The following is an 18,573-nucleotide window of genomic DNA, read 5'->3' on the forward strand; positions in this document are numbered from 1 at the left end:
CCAGTGTAGCACCCAGCTAAAATCTTCCCCTTGCCCTGCATGTCAGCCCTGGTAGCTGCAGACAGTGCTATGGTTAAATCTTCACAAGGCTCAGACATGTGAGTTAGGCCGAGCTCATGGTGGCAGTGTGGGTGCGCTCATTCCTGCAGCCCCAGCGATGTCGGCAGGAGATTGGGGTCGTGGCGAACGTGTCCCGGACGCGTCACGATGCTGGTTCGCCCTCATTGGCTGACGCCACGCAACTGCAGCTCGAAATATCAAATTGACTTGTCTTGGCAAAATGTAGCAGCGTTGACGCGCGCAGCACCGCGGGCACTGGAGGAACTGCAATAGCAAATCAGGTAAGAGTCCCAAAAGTGCGTGCGCACACAGCAGCGCCCCCATCATGACCGCTGCCTTAGGCATCTGTTTGTTACTATTTTGTTGGCTTCTTCTTAAAGTTGCTAGTTGTCACATGCCATGCAGCCTCACTATCTGCAACATCTAAACCAGCCCAGTTACTTGGGGCACAATGTTCACACCCCCTGGATATAAAAGGTGGGGACCCGCCCTTTCATCCGGAGATCAGACCATAACCCAGTGTAAGATCCTTACCATCAGGAGGTCTCCAGGTCAGGCAGGGCCTGGGGGGAGCAGGGGGGGGGGGTTAAGGACAGCAGAGTCATCCTTTATTTGTTTTATCAGACAAGGACCTGTTCCCCAGATAGTGCCAATAGGAGTGTCAGTTCATGGAGCAAGAAACGGAGCCTCAATTCATCCCCCCAGTTTAAGTAGAGATTGGGAGGGAGATTGGGGAAATTACCAACCCTGGTTTATGTAGAGATCAGGGGAGGGGATCATTCTCTAAATTGCATGAGGAAGACTGCACTGGCATTGGATAAACCCTGTCCTGATGTATTATGGAAAGACTGCTGTTCTCAATAAAGAGTAACATGATAAAAGTTCCTGGCGCCTATCTACCTCGTTAACTCCTTCCCTACAGCTGTGGCACGGACTCACTAACAGACCCCTGGGAAGGTAACGACCGAGCTAACACTACAATTGAGCAGGTAAACCCCTGTCAGCACTCAGAACTGTGTTCACATTTACTGTACACCCTATCTCTGGCAGCCGGGTGGGATAGGGGTGTTACACCATATGTCAGGTTTTGATACGTATGAGATACCTCCTTGCTCCTTCCTATTGGCTCAGTTTGTAGTCACATATATGTACGATGTTGAGGAGAGATTCCCCTTCTTCGCAGCTTCAGCATATGTGGCTGCGCTAAGTGGAACTGCAGCTTTAATAAGGGATCAACGGATTAATTAAAGCGAGGCTTTCTCCATATGTGCATTTCCTTTGTTGAGAACAGAACAGCCAAGGACCCAGCCATGCGCGCCATTCATTTGTTTAATTCTGTCACTATTGTTTTTAAAAACCTGTCTACAAATCGTCACAGTAATGGACTTCGTTGCAACACGCTCCAGGGAACCTGCTGATGTGCTGACATCAGCTCCCCGAGCATCGTGGGTAACCGTTTCAAAATGGAGACGAGCACAGAAGATTGGGGCCAGCTGGGTTTCGGGAATTCTTTCTCCGAAAAGAACAGATTGGGCAAGAAGTGGAGAAGAAGGAATAACTTCAGCAGGTAAACGTCTGGAATTTAATAACAGTATTTTTTCCCCGCTTATCTAGTGCTGACAGTGTATATGGCGCTATGCTTAGAATTTTGCAGGCACAGTGAGTTCCTTCCCCGCAGAGCTTACAATCTAAATATGGTGCCTGCATCATAGTGAGATTGAATGACTTGCCCAAGGTCGCAAGGAGAGCGGGCACTGGGATTTGAGCCCGGATTCAGCTGCTGCAAAGGCAGTGTCATTACCTCTGAGCTATCCCTTCAGATTTGTGTCCCCTTTAACCCACTTAGGGTGCCTTTAGGGGCAACAACATCATTTGTAAAAGGAACCTATTGCCCTATATAATGACGTATATTTAAATACACTGATAACCTCTCTAGTGTAACCCTTTAACCGATCAGGGCCGGCAGCAAACTGCAAAGCAATACCTTGCTGGCCTCTTTGGCGCTGAAAGGGTTTTTAAAGGTTTGTACCTACCGTGGAGAAAAATGCTGCTGTGATTCCAAATGCTGTAGTGATCAGGGCTGAGATGGAGATTTCAGATAATACCTGGACACCTCTAGCAGCAAAAACTCTGTGCAAACAGCCTTTTGTCCATTTTACTTTCTGAGCCCCGCTGTCCCATAACCCCAACAGAAGAATACGTCAGGGGTTTTAGGGCTGCTACCGTCAAAGTTGCAGGTAATATCTAACGATGTACAAATCAGCCCTATCCCATTTTGCTAAATTCCCCTCACACGCTTTGAAGTAAGTCGGACAAATGATAGTTTAAAAAAAAGCACTTATATTTGAGCAGGTGCCACACTCCGCAATTTCTGCCAGCTTATGCAAATAAAAAGCCTGTATTCTTGTATACATTGGGGAGATTCCACGGATTGGTGACAAATGAGATCCGGTCATCACAATATACAGAAAACATGTTACTCATTGATAACACAGCTTTCTGATGTATGTCTTTGCTGCAGTGCTGAGTACTGAGTTGTGAGTACAGGGGTGCAGAATGTTTGCCAAAATTCGTATCCGCCCCGAGCTTACAGACCCCGAGATATGGAAGAGAATCCGCCCAAATTGGGTTTGCATCAAATTTGCCGGTGGGTGGGATTTTGTTGGAAAATCCGTGAAAAATCCGCAGATGGGATTTTGACAAGTTGGCCCATCTCTAGTTGTGAGAATTGTGTAGGCTCCTCTATAGTGGTACCAGAAAGATGAGGGAGCAATGGACGTCAATGTCGTTATATAAAAAATTAAATAAAAACACCAATAGTGTAATATGTAATAACTCGTGTCCAAAAAAATAAATCTCTGTTTATACTCACAGTAAATAAAGGTAAATCGCAATCTGTGGCACTTCAGACAGATGACGTGGTGTGTGTAGGTTATCTTGAAAGAGTAAGGAAGACCACCATAATGCAAATATGTGAGCACAATCTTTATCTAATAAAACAACAATCCAAGCCAACAGAGTGCACACTTACAGGACGGTCACTCTTTTAGGCAATAGGATGAGTAAAAACAGAACCACGCTACCAGCTGCGATCTCACCGCTTCTGCGACGCTGGAGTGGTTTGCGGTGGGATGCCGGGTGGTGTAGCTTCTGGTAGTGGCCGCCCAGAAACCTTGCGAGGGGGAGAAGGAAAAGAGATGACATGAAGGGTGTAAAAGGACAGACAGGCTGAGGGAAGAGGAGGGAGAAAGACAAGCTGGGCTGAAGAGGCGAGACATGCTGGGGGGGGGGGGGGAGGATAGAGACAGAGATGCTAGGGGGAGAGGAGAGAGACAAAAGGTTAAAAAGAAGGACATGTATAGGAAAAGGAGAGAGAGTCAAGGGGGGAGGTGAGAAAGATATGGAAGGAAAGAGATACGAGGTGGAGGGAAGACATATTAAATTGAAGAAAAACACTTTGGGGCCAGGAAAAGAGTGAAATGCGTGAGGGCTAAAGAAAGGAAATATGAGAGATGGGGAGAAAAGACAAACAAGGAGAAAAAGATGGAATGACATGAAGGGTGTAAGAGACACTACAGGGAAAACAGAGACCTGACAAGACACAGCAGAATAAGATATAATTATGCCATAACATTCGGGGGCACCATTCTTTAAATTTGTCCGCGGGCCACGAAATTCTGTTGGCAACCCCCATTATCACTGTGGTCGACCCTGATTATACCCCGGCTCGCCCCCCAGGCATTATGAACCCACCCCCCCATTTCACATCTCTCCGCAAGCCCCTTGCTCTATTTCCAACTGTTTCCAGTACTTCCAACTGAATGGGCTTGAATTATATTGTGGGAGCTGCCTCTTTTGTAGTAAGGCGGGGAGGCCAACTCCAGTCAACAAGGGCCACCAAGAGGCCATGTTTTCTGGATATCCCTGCTTCAGCACAGGTGACTCAGTCCTCCCCCTCACATCCTCCGCCCCCCTGCCCCCTTTGGTTCTGGTAAGAATGATTTATTTTTAATATCAATTTGAGGGGGAACTGCTGCTTTAGAAAACCCGTACAGTATGTGAAACATATTGTTACAAGGTAACTCCCACAGACCCTATACACTAATTAAAGGGGCAATACAAGCATGCGATTTTTTTTTGCACATATTTCTTATTTTTAGCTGGTCATCTCCCAGGGCTGAACCCCATTAATTTCACTTCCGGGGACCCCCCGTTTCCTGAGATACTCACCTCCTTAGTAGGTGACGGTAGCCGCTCCGTTTGGCTAGCAGGGATCACGTAATGGTCGCTTTTCAAAGCTCCCGTGGCCAATAGGAAGCCGTGACGTCATCAGGTGTGGCTTCCTATGGCCCGCGTGACGCGGCAGGTTTAAACGTTGCTGAGATACCGGTGCCCCCTTTGGAGGTGTTTATCTCGGAAGCAAGGGGTCATCGGAGCTGAAATGAATGGGGTTCAGCTCCGGAGACCCCCTGCTTCAACCTTATGTTAAAAATAATAAATAAAGCGCACTAATTGCTCTTTTAAAGGACCTCTCCTTTTCTTGTTACATAAACTATTTCAAAATTAAGAACTGATAATTATACCCCCTTCTTTATCTGGATTACAATGCCCTGCTTTTAAATGTAGCATAACATATTTTTTTTTTAGGCATTTTGACCGGTGCTGATAGCTGCAGTTGTTGTGAGTTTGCTGCCAATGATGGGAGTATACAATTGCAGCCTGACATGTCACAGGGACCTTCAGCTTCTACTGTACAATACCACCAATGAGAAGTGAATGCCTATTGTTATAGTATAAGCTAGCCCAAGCGTTTTGATTTGCTAAAGCTCAACCCTCGTAACAGCCTCTGCAAATGTTCAATCCTATTAAGGTTGTAAGCAGTGCTCGTTAAGTATGCAGTCCCTCCTAGGACCAAAATGAACCAAGGACAGTGACATGTTTAACTATTTTAGTGCCACAATGGGGCGAGGATTGGGATCATGTGACTTTGAGTGAGAAGTATCATTAGTTACTCAGTTGTGGATAACAGTGGGTTATTAATTCAGCTGTACAGTATATAAACTCTATTCACACTGGTAAAGTCCTCACACAGTGCTTCCTCCAGTCTGTAACCGACTTGTATGTATGTGCAGCAACAAGATGCATCTTCTGCTCTGGAATATCGGGATCCTGGGAATTCTCACCGCACAGGTGCTTTGCTGGAGGAAGCAGTATGATGGGTAAGGATTTAGTCACAAATATAACAGTATGTCAAATGGGAAGCTAGAAATAGACTGTGTTGCATGGCATGCACTGAAATGCTGCAGAACACACACATTAATATGTTCTACAGTACATGATGCCTTGTATAACACAATAGGGATTTCTGTCACTGTTTCTGTAGTCATAAATCCCTGTATTTTTAGTGGTTACAGTATGATGCTACAAGAGCATACTGCAATCAGACTACCACTACCTTTTAATTTACAAACCCAGGGTACTGTAAAAAATGTTTAACTGCACAAATCTGCTGTCTTTGGAAAGAAAGGCACATTTATTTTGGAAAGACTTTCTGTTTTTACGATAGAAATATTAAAGAATTCTTTCTAAATTAAAGTCCACAAAACGTTGCCCCATTGTTGAATAGATTTCGCATTTCTTGTCATCGGGCATAGTACCATGACTTTTTAAAGCCACCAATAATGGAGTTATCAGTCTAATTTAAGAAACATATTTCAGTCTTTACAGATTTGGCACAGATGTACTGTATCCTCAATCCTGATGTACACAGTCGATTTAAATAAAAAGATACACAAGTATTGATACATGATACCTCCCATTATCACGTATGTGTAAAGTAACCTCCTCCCATTGCTCCATTAGTCCTGCAACATCAGACCCATTTGGAGATAGGAACCAAAGTAACAGTGTACAGTAATCTTTCCTGTCAATTCACACACGCCAACTACTCCAGGTCAACCGTGGAAATGATCCACTCCTGGTTTTGTGTTCCCATTTGCTGGTCTGTTAGTAACTTTGATATCATACAGTAAGGTTTGGGAGTAGCCTGGAATATTATCACGCTGTGGACCTGGAGTTAGTTGGTATGTTCTTCATAGATTTACGTAATAATCACAGAACAACAGGGCATCACTGGCCAATAATGCCCGGGCTGGGAGAGTTGAAGACCCGAGGCGAAGCCTCTGATAATCCCGTCACTTCTCAAATCTGATTGGCTAATTTTCAGGTGTAGAAGGAGGGGGGGGGGCGGGCTGCTGTGTGCGTCTGTGTGCGCGTGTATCTGCATTTTTATCAACAAGTACAGTAAAAGCACAAAAGAAAATGTAGAAGAGTTTTAAAAAAAGGGAAAAAGTTCAAGAAAATGTGGCATATCATGTTTATAAAAATCAATATGACTGTACATGCAGTGTTATTAAAGTTCGTTTTGGGCGCAAGGAAATTGCCGCTGAACGGAGCTTGACAGTGGCCCGATCGCGGCTTCCCCACGCCCAAAACCCAGTACACCGGTTGCCCTGAAGGGATTAACGCACCGGGGTTCCCTGCCTCTGAGTGGGACTCCCTGCGTTAATCCTACCAGGCCGCCACCAGTCTGGAAGAGCTGCACAGAGAGAAGCGGTCCCTCTCTCCGTATCTCCCCGCACAGAGAGAAGCGGTCCCTCGCTCCGTATCTCCCCGCACGGAGAGAAGCGGTCCCTCTCTCCGTATCTCCCCGCACGGAGAGAAGCGGTCCCTCTCTCTGTATCTCCCCGCACGGAGAGAAGCGGTCCCTCTCTCCGTATCTCCCCGCACGGAGAGAAGCGGTCCCTCTCTCTGTATCTCCCCGCGCGGAGAGAAGCGGTCCCTCTCTCCGTATCTCCCCGCACGGAGAGAAGCGGTCCCTCTCTCCGTATCTCCCCGCGCGGAGAGAAGCGGTCCCTCTCTCCGTATCTCCCCGCGCGGAGAGAAGCGGTCCCTCTCTCCGTATCTCCCCGCGCGGAGAGAAGCGGTCCCTCTCTCCGTATCTCCCCGCGCGGAGAGAAGCGGTCCCTCTCTCCGTATCTCCCCGCGCGGAGAGAAGCGGTCCCTCTCTCCGTATCTCCCCGCACAGAGAGAAGCGGTCCCTCTCTCCGTATCTCCCCGCACAGAGAGAAGCGGTCCCCCTCTCCGTGTCTCCCCGCACAGAGAGAAGCGGTCCCTCTCTCCGTATCTCCCCGCACAGAGAGAAGCGGTCCCTCTCTCCGTATCTCCCCGCACAGAGAGAAGCGGTCCCCCTCTCCGTATCTCCCCGCACAGAGAGAAGCGGTCCCCCTCTCCGTATCTCCCCGCACAGAGAGAAGCGGTCCCCCTCTCCGTATCTCCCCGCACAGAGAGAAGCGGTCCCCCTCTCCGTATCTCCCCGCGCGGAGAGAAGCGGTCCCTCTCTCCGTATCTCCCCGCACAGAGAGAAGCGGTCCCTCTCTCCGTATCTCCCCGCACAGAGAGAAGCGGTCCCTCTCTCCGTATCTCCCCGCACAGAGAGAAGCGGTCCCTCTCTCCGTATCTCCCCGCACAGAGAGAAGCGGTCCCTCTCTCCGTATCTCCCCGCACAGAGAGAAGCGGTCCCCCTCTCCGTATCTCCCCGCACAGAGAGAAGCGGTCCCTCTCTCCGTATCTCCCCGCACAGAGAGAAGCGGTCCCTCTCTCCGTATCTCCCCGCACAGAGAGAAGCGGTCCCTCTCTCCGTATCTCCCCGCACAGAGAGAAGCGGTCCCTCTCTCCGTATCTCCCCGCACAGAGAGAAGCGGTCCCTCTCTCCGTATCTCCCCGCACAGAGAGAAGCGGTCCCCCTCTCCGTATCTCCCCGCACAGAGAGAAGCGGTCCCTCTCTCCGTATCTCCCCGCACAGAGAGAAGCGGTCCCTCTCTCCGTATCTCCCCGCACAGAGAGAAGCGGTCCCTCTCTCCGTATCTCCCCGCACAGCTCTTTAAAATGTAAAATTCAGTTTTTATTTGTAGTACATTCAGTACAGGGTCTTCGAACCTGAAAGTAATGCGGTTGAGCTCCGGAGAACCCCTACTTCAATCCGACTGTATGTACTACAAATAAAAAATTAAATAAAAGCAGAGCTTCACTACCTTAGTGGCTGACCGCTATGGAAATGAAGAGATTAACCCTCCCGTAACCCCCCCCCCACATTCCCAAGGGGCTACTGCCTCCTTCGCCAACTCCCCACCACACACAGTAATGGGCAAAAGATCTAATAGCCAGATCTGGCTAATAACACTTTTGCCCATTTTTGAAGCTTAAAAAATACACATTACAAAATACAATAAAATATAGTATGCATTACAATAAAATGAAATAGCCATCAAATCCATTGATTGTCACAGTGGTAATCTATATCCTCAATGGGGGATAGGTGGATGATGGGGGTAGTTGCTTCATGGAGGGTGGTTAGGCCTCCCGACTGGGCACGGGGAGGGGTTAATCCCATAATTACCATAGCGGTTACTACCTGCTAAGTTAATTAAAGTGTTTTAAATGTTGGTGCCACTTTGGAGGAGGACAGGGTTGGCCTTCATCCTGGCATGGTAAGTACTACTTTTATTTACTATAGGGTGGCTATTGATTGCTTTTGAATGGGTAAAAGCGCTATTAGCCACATCTGGCTAATAGATCTTTTGTCCATTACTGTGTGTGGTGTGGGGGGAGGGGGGGGGAAGGGCGGTGAGTGACGAGGGTAGTTTCCCCCAGTGAGGGTGGTTAGGCCTCCGGGGGGGGGGGGTGGTGGTAATGGGATGGTTAACCCCTTCATTACCATAGCGGTTAGCTACTAATGTAATGAAGCTCTGCTTTTATTTTAAGTACATACAGTATGATTGAAGCAGGGGATCTCCGAAGCTGAACTGCATGACTTTCAGGTCTGGGGACCCCCTGCTTCCTGATGTATAGGCCTCCGTATCGGGTGCTGGAATGTCCTGCAAGTTTAATTCTCTCGTGTCACATGGGCCATGACTTGGAAAATGTAAACATGCATCCTGTACGACCTGTACGTCCCATAATAAGGCCTGTACCTCGGGAAGCAGGAGGTTGCCAGACCTGAAATTAATGCAGTTCAGCTCCACAGACCCCCTGCTTCAAACCTATGAAAATAACAATAAAAATAGTGAGATCGGCTGAAGGAGCTGTGCGGAGAGACACAGTTGGGGGAATCGCCCGGTTGGATTAATGCAGCAGGAGTCTCATTCAGAAGCAGGGACCCTCACTCCGTTAATCCTTCTGGGAAATTCACTCTGCGCTGGGCCGTGTTCGTGCTTGGCCGCGATCACGTCCACCTACTCAAAGTGATGCGCAGGGGGAACGTGGATCACGCTACATCTGTATATTATTTATGAAAAAAGAATACAGTACATGTGGCCTATAATAAATGATAATGTATAGAGCTTTCAAACCCTCAAAGGTCTCGTCTTTATGTGTACTGTAGCAGCATTTAGGGAAGGAAGCATATATATACCCCACAAAGGTATAGAGGGATGGAGATAACATTCTGCAAAACTTTCAAACTTTTCTTATACAATAAATATACCATAGAAAACTTAGAAATAGTGTCAGAGAGACCTTCCCTTTTGTTAAAGCAGCAATGCTCTATTTAAAAAAAAAAAACACAACAGAATTTGAACTAGGTGGTTCACTAGATCTGAGCCATGCTGTTTTTAGTTTTGTGGATCCCCGGTTCCATAAATACTTCGTTTTAGGTGGCAGTGTTCTACTCCCATCCTGGGGAAACAAAATGGCCACTCAACTGCCGGCCAATAAGTAACTGCAACGGCGCCTAAAACTGTAAGTGTCTTGGAAACGGAAGATAGAGTGCAACCCCCGGTTGAAATCTTGTTAAAAAAAAAAAAAAAAGAATAAACAGAGCATGAAATACTTGGGAGTCAAGATTACCAAGGAATATTCCAATTTGTATGAAGCCAAATACCCTACCCTGTTTAAGGCAATTGCTAGGGATATGAAGGCCTGGATTGAGATTCCAATATTGTGGGTAGGACATATAAATGCTGTCAAGATGAACATATTGCCCCACTGTTTACCACAAATGTATGAGATTTGACACCAGGTGTACATTTGCTGTTTTCCGCCCAGTCGACTTCCACCCTCCATCCCCCTTTTATTTCTGTCCGTCCCCCCCTCATTCTGTTATGCTTACGGTTCGTGTGTGTTTCCCCCTAATCTTAAAATGGTGCATGTTAAACCAAACAAGCAATTGTAGATTGAGCAGAATGTTTCTTGTATATGCCGATAGAATACAAGTATTCAAATATTATATACATATATATTGGGCAGGATTGCCACTTTAAAAAGGATTGTGCGTTCCAGTACATACATGTGCGGTACCACTCCTTTTTTCTAATAATACTTTGATCCCTAACCGTATCCCTTTTTTGGATAAGCACATACATTTGAATGTACCTTTAGCCTGTTAATTACCAGAGGGGCCAATTAATTGCAGGCCCCTCTAGGAGTAAAGGGGTTGAACTGCAATTATGTTGTAAAAATTTATTCTCCTGTATTTTAGTGACTCTGTCTACCAATGCTATAATAAAGTCTCTAATTTGTAGCGATCACTGAAACCATATTCTCTTTGGAGTAAACCTCAGATTTAGTGCTAAGCTTCTTGTGCAGAATAAGCATATTAATTGTTCCCTTAGAGGGTTAAGGAGTCTTCTCTTTTTATTTTTCTATCGACCTGGGCAGAGATTAGCGGGTCTGCGAATGTAAGATGTGAGAAGAGATGAAAAGACACTACACAGAAATTCTCAAGGTCATTCGAGCTAGGAAATGGGCAGAGCATAAATGTATTCAGAAAGTATTCGTTACCATCAGCGTCTAACAGAGAGACAGACAGAGGATTCCCTGATCAGGCTTTTGCTTTACTCTCTTTCTGATTCTAAACTGCAAATGTCAATGACAGAAAAATGTAAATGCACTGAAAATGTGGGCGGAGAATAGGAAAATTCTCTGTGCAAAGTACATGGCTGTATAGACGGATTTCATCAGCAACATTTTTTATTAAACCTGTTAAACCCAGGGGCTCTCAACTCCACTCCTCAAGACCCCCTGTGCTACACCATTCAAGGTAAACGCCACTTTAGCAGGTACCTAATGCATGTTATTTCTTATTGTCTTGTGAACTAAACATAGTGAAAAATGTGAAAGTGCCCAAAGGGTTAAATGAATGAAGCATAATGCTATCTATGATACAGGGCAATTATACACTGGCAAAAGCCAGAAACAAGGTTCCCTTAGCATTATGAAGGAAACATTGTGAGTGCACAAGTTCCTTAGTGAAAAGTATTAGTGATAATAATGTAACCTCCCTGCCCAGCTTCTAGGGAGATTACATCGGTGTGTTATGTATATGGCTACTCCACATGGGTTACCTTGACTCAGGGGCTGCTTTCAGACGGCTTAGCGATGGTATAGGGAGGTTGTAGAATAGTAACTTTTGTAGTACAACTGTCATTTATTCATGTCCCCATGGACAGACCGCCCACACATGTTATCAATGTTGTACTGTAGTTTATAATAGGCAGACATGAATACGGTTCTTCCATCAGTACTCACTCTTAACACTCAAATGAGACTACTTTGACTTCATTGCTCTGAGTAAGTGTGGGACCCGACCCCCTTTGTTGATTCGGGAGCCGTCATCAGTATTAATCCAATTACTATTGGCCCCTACAAGAGTCCTGGCGAGTCTCTTCTTACTTGACCCAATACCTTTTGTCTGTTTGGGAATGGCTGCTTCCATACAGAGTGATGAGGAATATTATCGCCGATAAGCGGTTAGAGCTCGTCCACCGGCACCCTCTTTCATGAGGACCCTCTATGCTGTGCCGTATTCCTTTGAATTGCTTATTCAGGACTCCTTTCCTTCTTTTGAGGATCCTAGCTTAACGGTTACTGTCCTTATCAACAACATAATAAACAGGGGGGGTCTGGTATTTACTATTACTTCAGAAACATTACTTGTCTACTATCCATGAGGTTCATCTCCTCATGTCCTCCTGGAACCTAACTTTCTGAAATAGTTCCTCCTCCTTAAATACCTGTGGGGTTACAATAAAATATATATTACAATTTTATATATATATATATATATATATATATATATATATATATATATATATATATATATATATATATATATATATACACACACATACATATACTATGTATGTATATGCAGTACAGTATATGTACACACTTCTCTTATTTGGCTGTCAGACACCCACCACCACCTTCTTCAATATTGAGTGAACATCCCATTGTAGAGGTGTTTTATACCTATTTGCTAATAGGAGAATTGGCAACAAGCTAAATACCTAAAGGGAGGGGCCAGATACCACAACCCCCCAACTATTTAGCAAAACAGAAATAGGTGCGCTGAAACCTACCCCTAAAATGGAATCAGGGCCAGTGCTAGGGTATGCAATGCTCTAGCCTAGGCGCTATTTTTTAAAGGATATACTACTATTCTCTCTGTCTCTCCTCCTTATTCTCTCTATTACTCTTCCACTCATCATTCTCTCACTCCCCCTCCTCATTCTCAAACTCCCTCTCCTCATTCTCTCACTCCCTCCACCTAATTCTCACTCTCCCCCATTCTCTCACCCCACCTCTCCTCATTCTCACACTCCCCCTACTTATTCTCACCCCCACTCCTCCTCATTCTCACACTCCCCCTCCTTATTCTCACCCCCACTCCTCCTCATTCTCACACTCCCCCTCCTCCTCATTCTCACTCCCCCTCCTTATTCTCACCCCCACTCCTCATTCTCATTCCCCCTCCTTATTCTCTCACCCCCCCCTCAACTTTATTCTCTCAATTCCCCCTCCTCATTCTTTCACTGCCCCCTGCTCATTCTCTCATTCCACTCCTCATTCTCTCCCCCCCACCTCATTGTCTTAGTCCCCCACTCAATTGAAATGCCTACCTGGCTGGTGGCGGTGTTGACATGGAGCAGGGGAGGAGCTGTGCTGGAAAAGCGGCAGACACCTCTTCCGGGTTAGACCCCTGCGGCATGCTCCTCCTTGGCTATCCTCCTCGGTTCTGCCCTGCTTCGCTCCCACCACCCACTGTCCTTCTTTGCCTGTCATTGTCCTCCTCAGCTCCCTCTGCCCCCACAAAATGTGCCATCTGAGGCGATCGCCTAAATCGCCTAGTGGTTGGATCGGCCCTGAATGGAATGTATCAGCAGCATTAACTTTCTATACCTTAATGGGGTATGCAGTTATTAAAAGAGCTTTAGCCAGATATTTGTGGAAAACAAATACAGTATATGGCCAGTTCTCTTTCCCTAGCTGGATATGCCATAAGGGTATTGAATTATATAGTGTAACTGATACATTCTGTTATATGGGTATTATACTTTCCACTAAAGAACTTGTGCACTCACAATTTTTCCTTGTGCTGCTAAGGGCATTTTATTTCAGGGTTGAATTGCACTGAATCACAGATGATATACATACTTCATTCCTTCATTCATTTAACCCTTTAAGCACTTTCAGTTATTTAACTTTGTTTAGTTCATAATAAGAATTAAAATGCATTTAGTGTAGGTACCTGCTAAAATGGAGTTTACCTTGATGTGTTTAGCAGGCGTGATAATTTTTTGATCAAAACATGCAACTAAAGGACTCTTTTGTTATAAGACTTACGTTCAAAACGTAGAATCTCACTAATAATTTGCACTCCAATTTGGGAGGCGCGCAGGGTTTGTGTATTTGTTTTCTATTGTGAATGGAGAGCAATCTCAGGAATGTGCAATGACATTGAAATGGGATATAATTTCTTACATAGCACATTATATGCTGGCATTATATGCTGGCACAGTACATGCTACATATAGAATTTTACAGGCACAGATGTCCCTGTCCAGAAGAGCTTACCATATAATTTTGGTGCCTGAGGCACAGCAAGTTAAAGGGACTTGCCCTACAATAAGTCACATGGAGAGATGGCACTGGAATATGAACCAGGTTCACACAGTGACATTATCATTAAGTTTCTCCTTTTGCTTATTGTGTGTCTGTCTGTCCCAATGATAAATAACACTTATGAGCACATACACATCTCAGACAGGTCGGACAAACCTGCTTTACTCCATAATCGCTCAACATACAGTGTTTCCACTGCAGCTATCTGTACAGTGAAAAGTTCTCATCATTCTTTTACTCATCATTATTTATCTGTCTTTCCGTAGATTGTTGGAATTCCTCTACTGTAACCCTCCCACCACCTCTGCTAAAACACTACTCCAAGCATCCAATAGCCATCTAGTACTAGAAGTCCTATCTCATGCTTCCCTGAGCCTCCCACCTTTCAGCTTTAGTACAGCAACCTCTGGCATTCCTCTTTCACAGTGAAAAAAACGCTTCCATTATTCACCATATTACTACCCACCACAGTTTGAACCCTTCTATCCCCTGTTTATTAATGTAAAAGAGTAAATTCTTTTCATCCAGTCTAAAATATTTCATTTTCGATGTACTATAAAAAGATTTGTCCAGGTGATACTGTATGCAGCAAACAATAAGGGGAGAAGAGAGCACCGCAACAATGCGGAGAACTGGAGGCAAAATGTATCAAAAAATAGCAAAAAGATGGATTGAGGCAACAAGCCTAAAAAAAGAGCAAATACGGAACCTCTGACGTGTTTGCCGCCATAGCTTTATATTTATATACAAGCAAATATTGTCCGCTTACTCCATAATCCCCAATATCCTCCTGTGAGTTTACCATTTTTACTCATGTGGATCTTATTTTTCAGGGACCAAGTGTTACGAGTTGCCCCACAGAATATGGAACAAGTTCAGTGCTTGCAGGACTTGTGTAAATCCTGGTTGGTGAGTAGTTACAAAACAGCAGCATAATCAAATGACCCCATGTATGGATTTCTGTGTCAACAGTGAGAAGCCTCTGTGTACTAGACATGTGCTTGCAAGTAGTCTTGATTTTGAAAACAAAACTGCAGGTTTCATGCTGATTTTGTTAACACCATACCTGGATAGAGATTTAGTTACCCACAAGTATATAACTATTCTTGCAGAAAACCATCTGAATCCGACTAACACAATCTTTTGGCTTTCAGTATCATCTCTCTGCTGATAACACCCAAATCTACGTCTCCTCCTCTGACCTCTCCTTTCTCTCTTGTCCCGTATTACTGGCTGTCTATCCCCAATCCCCTCCTGCCTGTCCCACCGTTACCTGAAGCTTAACATGTCCAAAACAGAATGAATAAATGTTCCCTCTTCCATTGTCACCCCTACACCCAAACTCTCCTTCATTGTCAATAATACCAGAATCTTATCGACACACCTATCCTGCTGCCTAGGGGTCATCTCTGACTTTGCCCTCTACTTCATTCCTCACATTCAAGCCCTCACTAAATCCTGCCACCCCACCTCCGAAATATTGCTAGGATATACTTTTTTCTCACACTGACACAACTAAAATCTTATCTCACTCACTTATCCTGTCCTGCCTTGACTAGTTGGCATTCCCCTCACTCGCCTGTCCCAACATGTCCATCCAAAATGCTGCTACCAGACTAATTTTCCTCACTCACCGCTCAACTTCTGCTGCTCCACTATGCAAATCCCTACACTGGCTTCCCATATCCTCTAGAATTAAATTTTAAAGCCTACTTCTCACTTGCAAAGCTCTCAACGACACTGCCCCCCCCTTACATCTCAGCCCTCATCCCTAAATATAGCTCTGTTCTACCCACAATATCCGCCTCTCCTAATGCCTTATTACCTCCTCTCACTCCCACCTACAAGCCTTCTCCTGTGCTTCCCACCTCTCTCTGGAATTCCCTACCACGCACCATCAGACTCTTCCCCAGCTTTCAGACATTCAAAAACTCTCTGAAAACTCACCTTTTTAATGAAGCCTATCTGAAAACCCCTAACATAACCCCCAACCCTATTGGCACCAGCTGTGCGACTGGACCAAACTCCATGCTATCTAACATCCCCCTAACATCTACAGCCCCAAACCTTAATAGATCCAGCTGTGCAGCTGGACCACACTCCATCCTGATGCATATTCCATCACACAACAAGCAGCCACTTTACCTTTTGTTTCAACATTGCCCCTTATTCTCTCTAGTTTATAAGCTCTCATGAGCAGGGCCCTCTGTACCTTCTGGATCTGTTTGTACTTGCTGTCCTTACTTGTATGCCATTCTGTTTATGTCATTGCTGTCACCCTGTACCCCTACTGTACCGTGCTGCGGAATATGTTGGAGCTTAACAAATAAATAATAATGAATTATCCAAGTAAAACAGAATTGTAAAGTGTTTCTTATGCTATGAATTCCAATTAGCTCAAGGCCTTTATTTTCATTCACTGTGAACTAGGATGTCTTTTTTTTTACCAGCTGGATCTATGGAAGCCTCTACAGCCAGAATATATCCATGTCATGACTGTGGTGTATGTCAGGATTCCATCCACTGCTCTCCAGCCCATGAAAGAGAACCTGCTTCACTGTTCACTAACTTTTGAGTAGGTGAACGGATGTGCATTTTAAAAGTTTTAATTCTACACTTTCACACTTTGGCTTACATGAAGTTGAATATCAACCATGCAAGTGGAGATTGTGCTTATCAAGTACAGCACCAGCTTGGTGTAAGAAATGTATCAATGTACTTGAGTTGCCCCTAAAATCCAGTATGTAGCCTACTTTTCTCTGTGCCTTTTGTCTTGGAGGGTTAGTGTGCATCTGTAAGTGTGCATTATCAGCCTATGCCACTGATAATACAACATATCAGAGTACAAAGTAGAACATTTGAGCAATTGATTGATCAATTTTCCATATGGGTGAGTGGTTGCCACGTGGTGGATAGATACAGAAACTGCACAAGCCTGTCCCCTCATGACAGAACTTCACACAATATTACACAAAGTTACATTGGTTCTTTCATAGAGTTCTGGGGAAGGCTATTCCCTTTACTTTCTGCCAAGCTCCATCTTTCTCAACCTTCAAGACCTATAGAAAAACAAAATCCTGATGAAGAACCCTGAGAGTTTTGAAAGCTTGTAACATAATGTGTTGGTCCAATTAAAGGTATCCCACTACATTCTCGATCCTAATAAAGCATTGCAATAACTCCAAGATGTATCACTCGCCTCTCAATACGCACCTAATTACCCTTCACCACGCACTTACAGTATATGTATTGCTTCTGTCGCTGTAAGTCTTCCAAATGCTACTTAGATTCTAAACTTTTTATTATTTAGTGCACTTATCCCAGTTCTATATTATATTACTCTGTGTTATATCCTATTCATTACCTATGTAAAGTGCTGATAACCTGACTGGATCAATTTCAATTTACATATATACACACATTCAGAGGATTCCATAGGGCATTCTGCACTAGTTACAGTTTTCCATATATAATTATCCATTACACTACAATAGGGTAATTTAGCTCTTAACATTTGACATCCCAAACGATGGACGTTTTACACAAACGACATGTTTAGGAGAGAGAGTCCATGAAATAAAATTATTTCTAGTTGAGCAGCTCCAGATAAAGAAGGAGGAGGCACATGAGTTAGCAAAGATTTATGTGAATGAACAAGACATCCTCATTTAAAAGGAGAGCTGAGAGGTGGGTTCGGGCCTTATTTGAATTTGGCAATATTTCGCTATGCACATTACATGTAGTATCAAGGGACCACTTATGTTAGATGAAGCATTTTCCCTTTAACAAGCACTGCTCATTTTAATAATAATACATTTCTACTATTCCATTTCCGTGTGGCATTTATGAGCAGAATTAATGTGTAAATAAAAAAAAAATTGGCATGCAATTAGCCCCCTCTGGTGCAAGAAGGGCTTGCGACGGACTAGCAAAGCGATGTGGTACTAGCCACTCTTGTACCAAAGAGGTTAATTTGTAAAGCGTTGAGTAGGTTCCAAAAGCCGCAGCTTTATCTGGTAGATATAAACATTTATTTCATCAGTCTCAATTTGCTTGTCAGATCTTTAACTGCATTACAATAACTGATGCTGAGGAGACGCTGCCTCTCGTATTAGTGGAGGTAATAAAGCAATTCAAAACTAACATGCACTGTGGGAATTGCCTTGTGTATAAAGTGGTGCTGTAGGTACTTATGTATGTGTAGCGTGAGAGCAGGGGAGGACTTGTACAGCCGACTGAGGAGTCATTATGTGTATATGAAAGCTCATTCCTAGGTGCTTTATTCCTTTTTATGAACTGTATTTTGGAGAGGAAACGATGCTTTGCATTTTAAAGCCTCAATCCAGCGTAAACGTTTTCTTTGCCTTTTCTCCTTGATCACTAACAAATTCCCCCTGTAGTTTATAAAATGATTGATAGAAAAATAGTTTGGTTAAATTGCAGTTTTCTCAAATCGACCTTATCTTGTTCTTTGTCAACCCAACTTCGTAACTGTTGCAACATTTGTTACTCCGACGGGTATGAGCTCCTGACTCCTCAAACCACACTGGG

General features: G+C 44.5%; 1 protein-coding gene across 2 annotated transcripts in view; it reads left to right on the forward strand.

The window, feature by feature from the left end:
* The first annotated feature begins 1,332 nt into the window (after positions 1-1,332).
* Positions 1,333-18,573, forward strand: part of CPO (carboxypeptidase O) — a 34,091-nt gene continuing 16,850 nt past the window's right edge. The window contains exons 1-4 of one of the 2 annotated variants that reach the window (XM_075608524.1): positions 1,333-1,627; positions 5,193-5,279; positions 14,856-14,931; positions 16,473-16,597. In XM_075608524.1, the coding sequence (XP_075464639.1) occupies positions 1,524-1,627; positions 5,193-5,279; positions 14,856-14,931; positions 16,473-16,597 (392 nt within the window). In that variant the 5' untranslated portion in view covers positions 1,333-1,523. The remainder of the gene's footprint in view (positions 1,628-5,192; positions 5,280-14,855; positions 14,932-16,472; positions 16,598-18,573) is intronic. The other variant, XR_012802651.1, reaches the window with a different exon arrangement.

This window comes from Ascaphus truei, chromosome 7 (assembly GCF_040206685.1).
Source record: "Ascaphus truei isolate aAscTru1 chromosome 7, aAscTru1.hap1, whole genome shotgun sequence".
In the NCBI taxonomy this organism is placed as follows: Eukaryota; Metazoa; Chordata; class Amphibia; order Anura; family Ascaphidae; genus Ascaphus; species Ascaphus truei.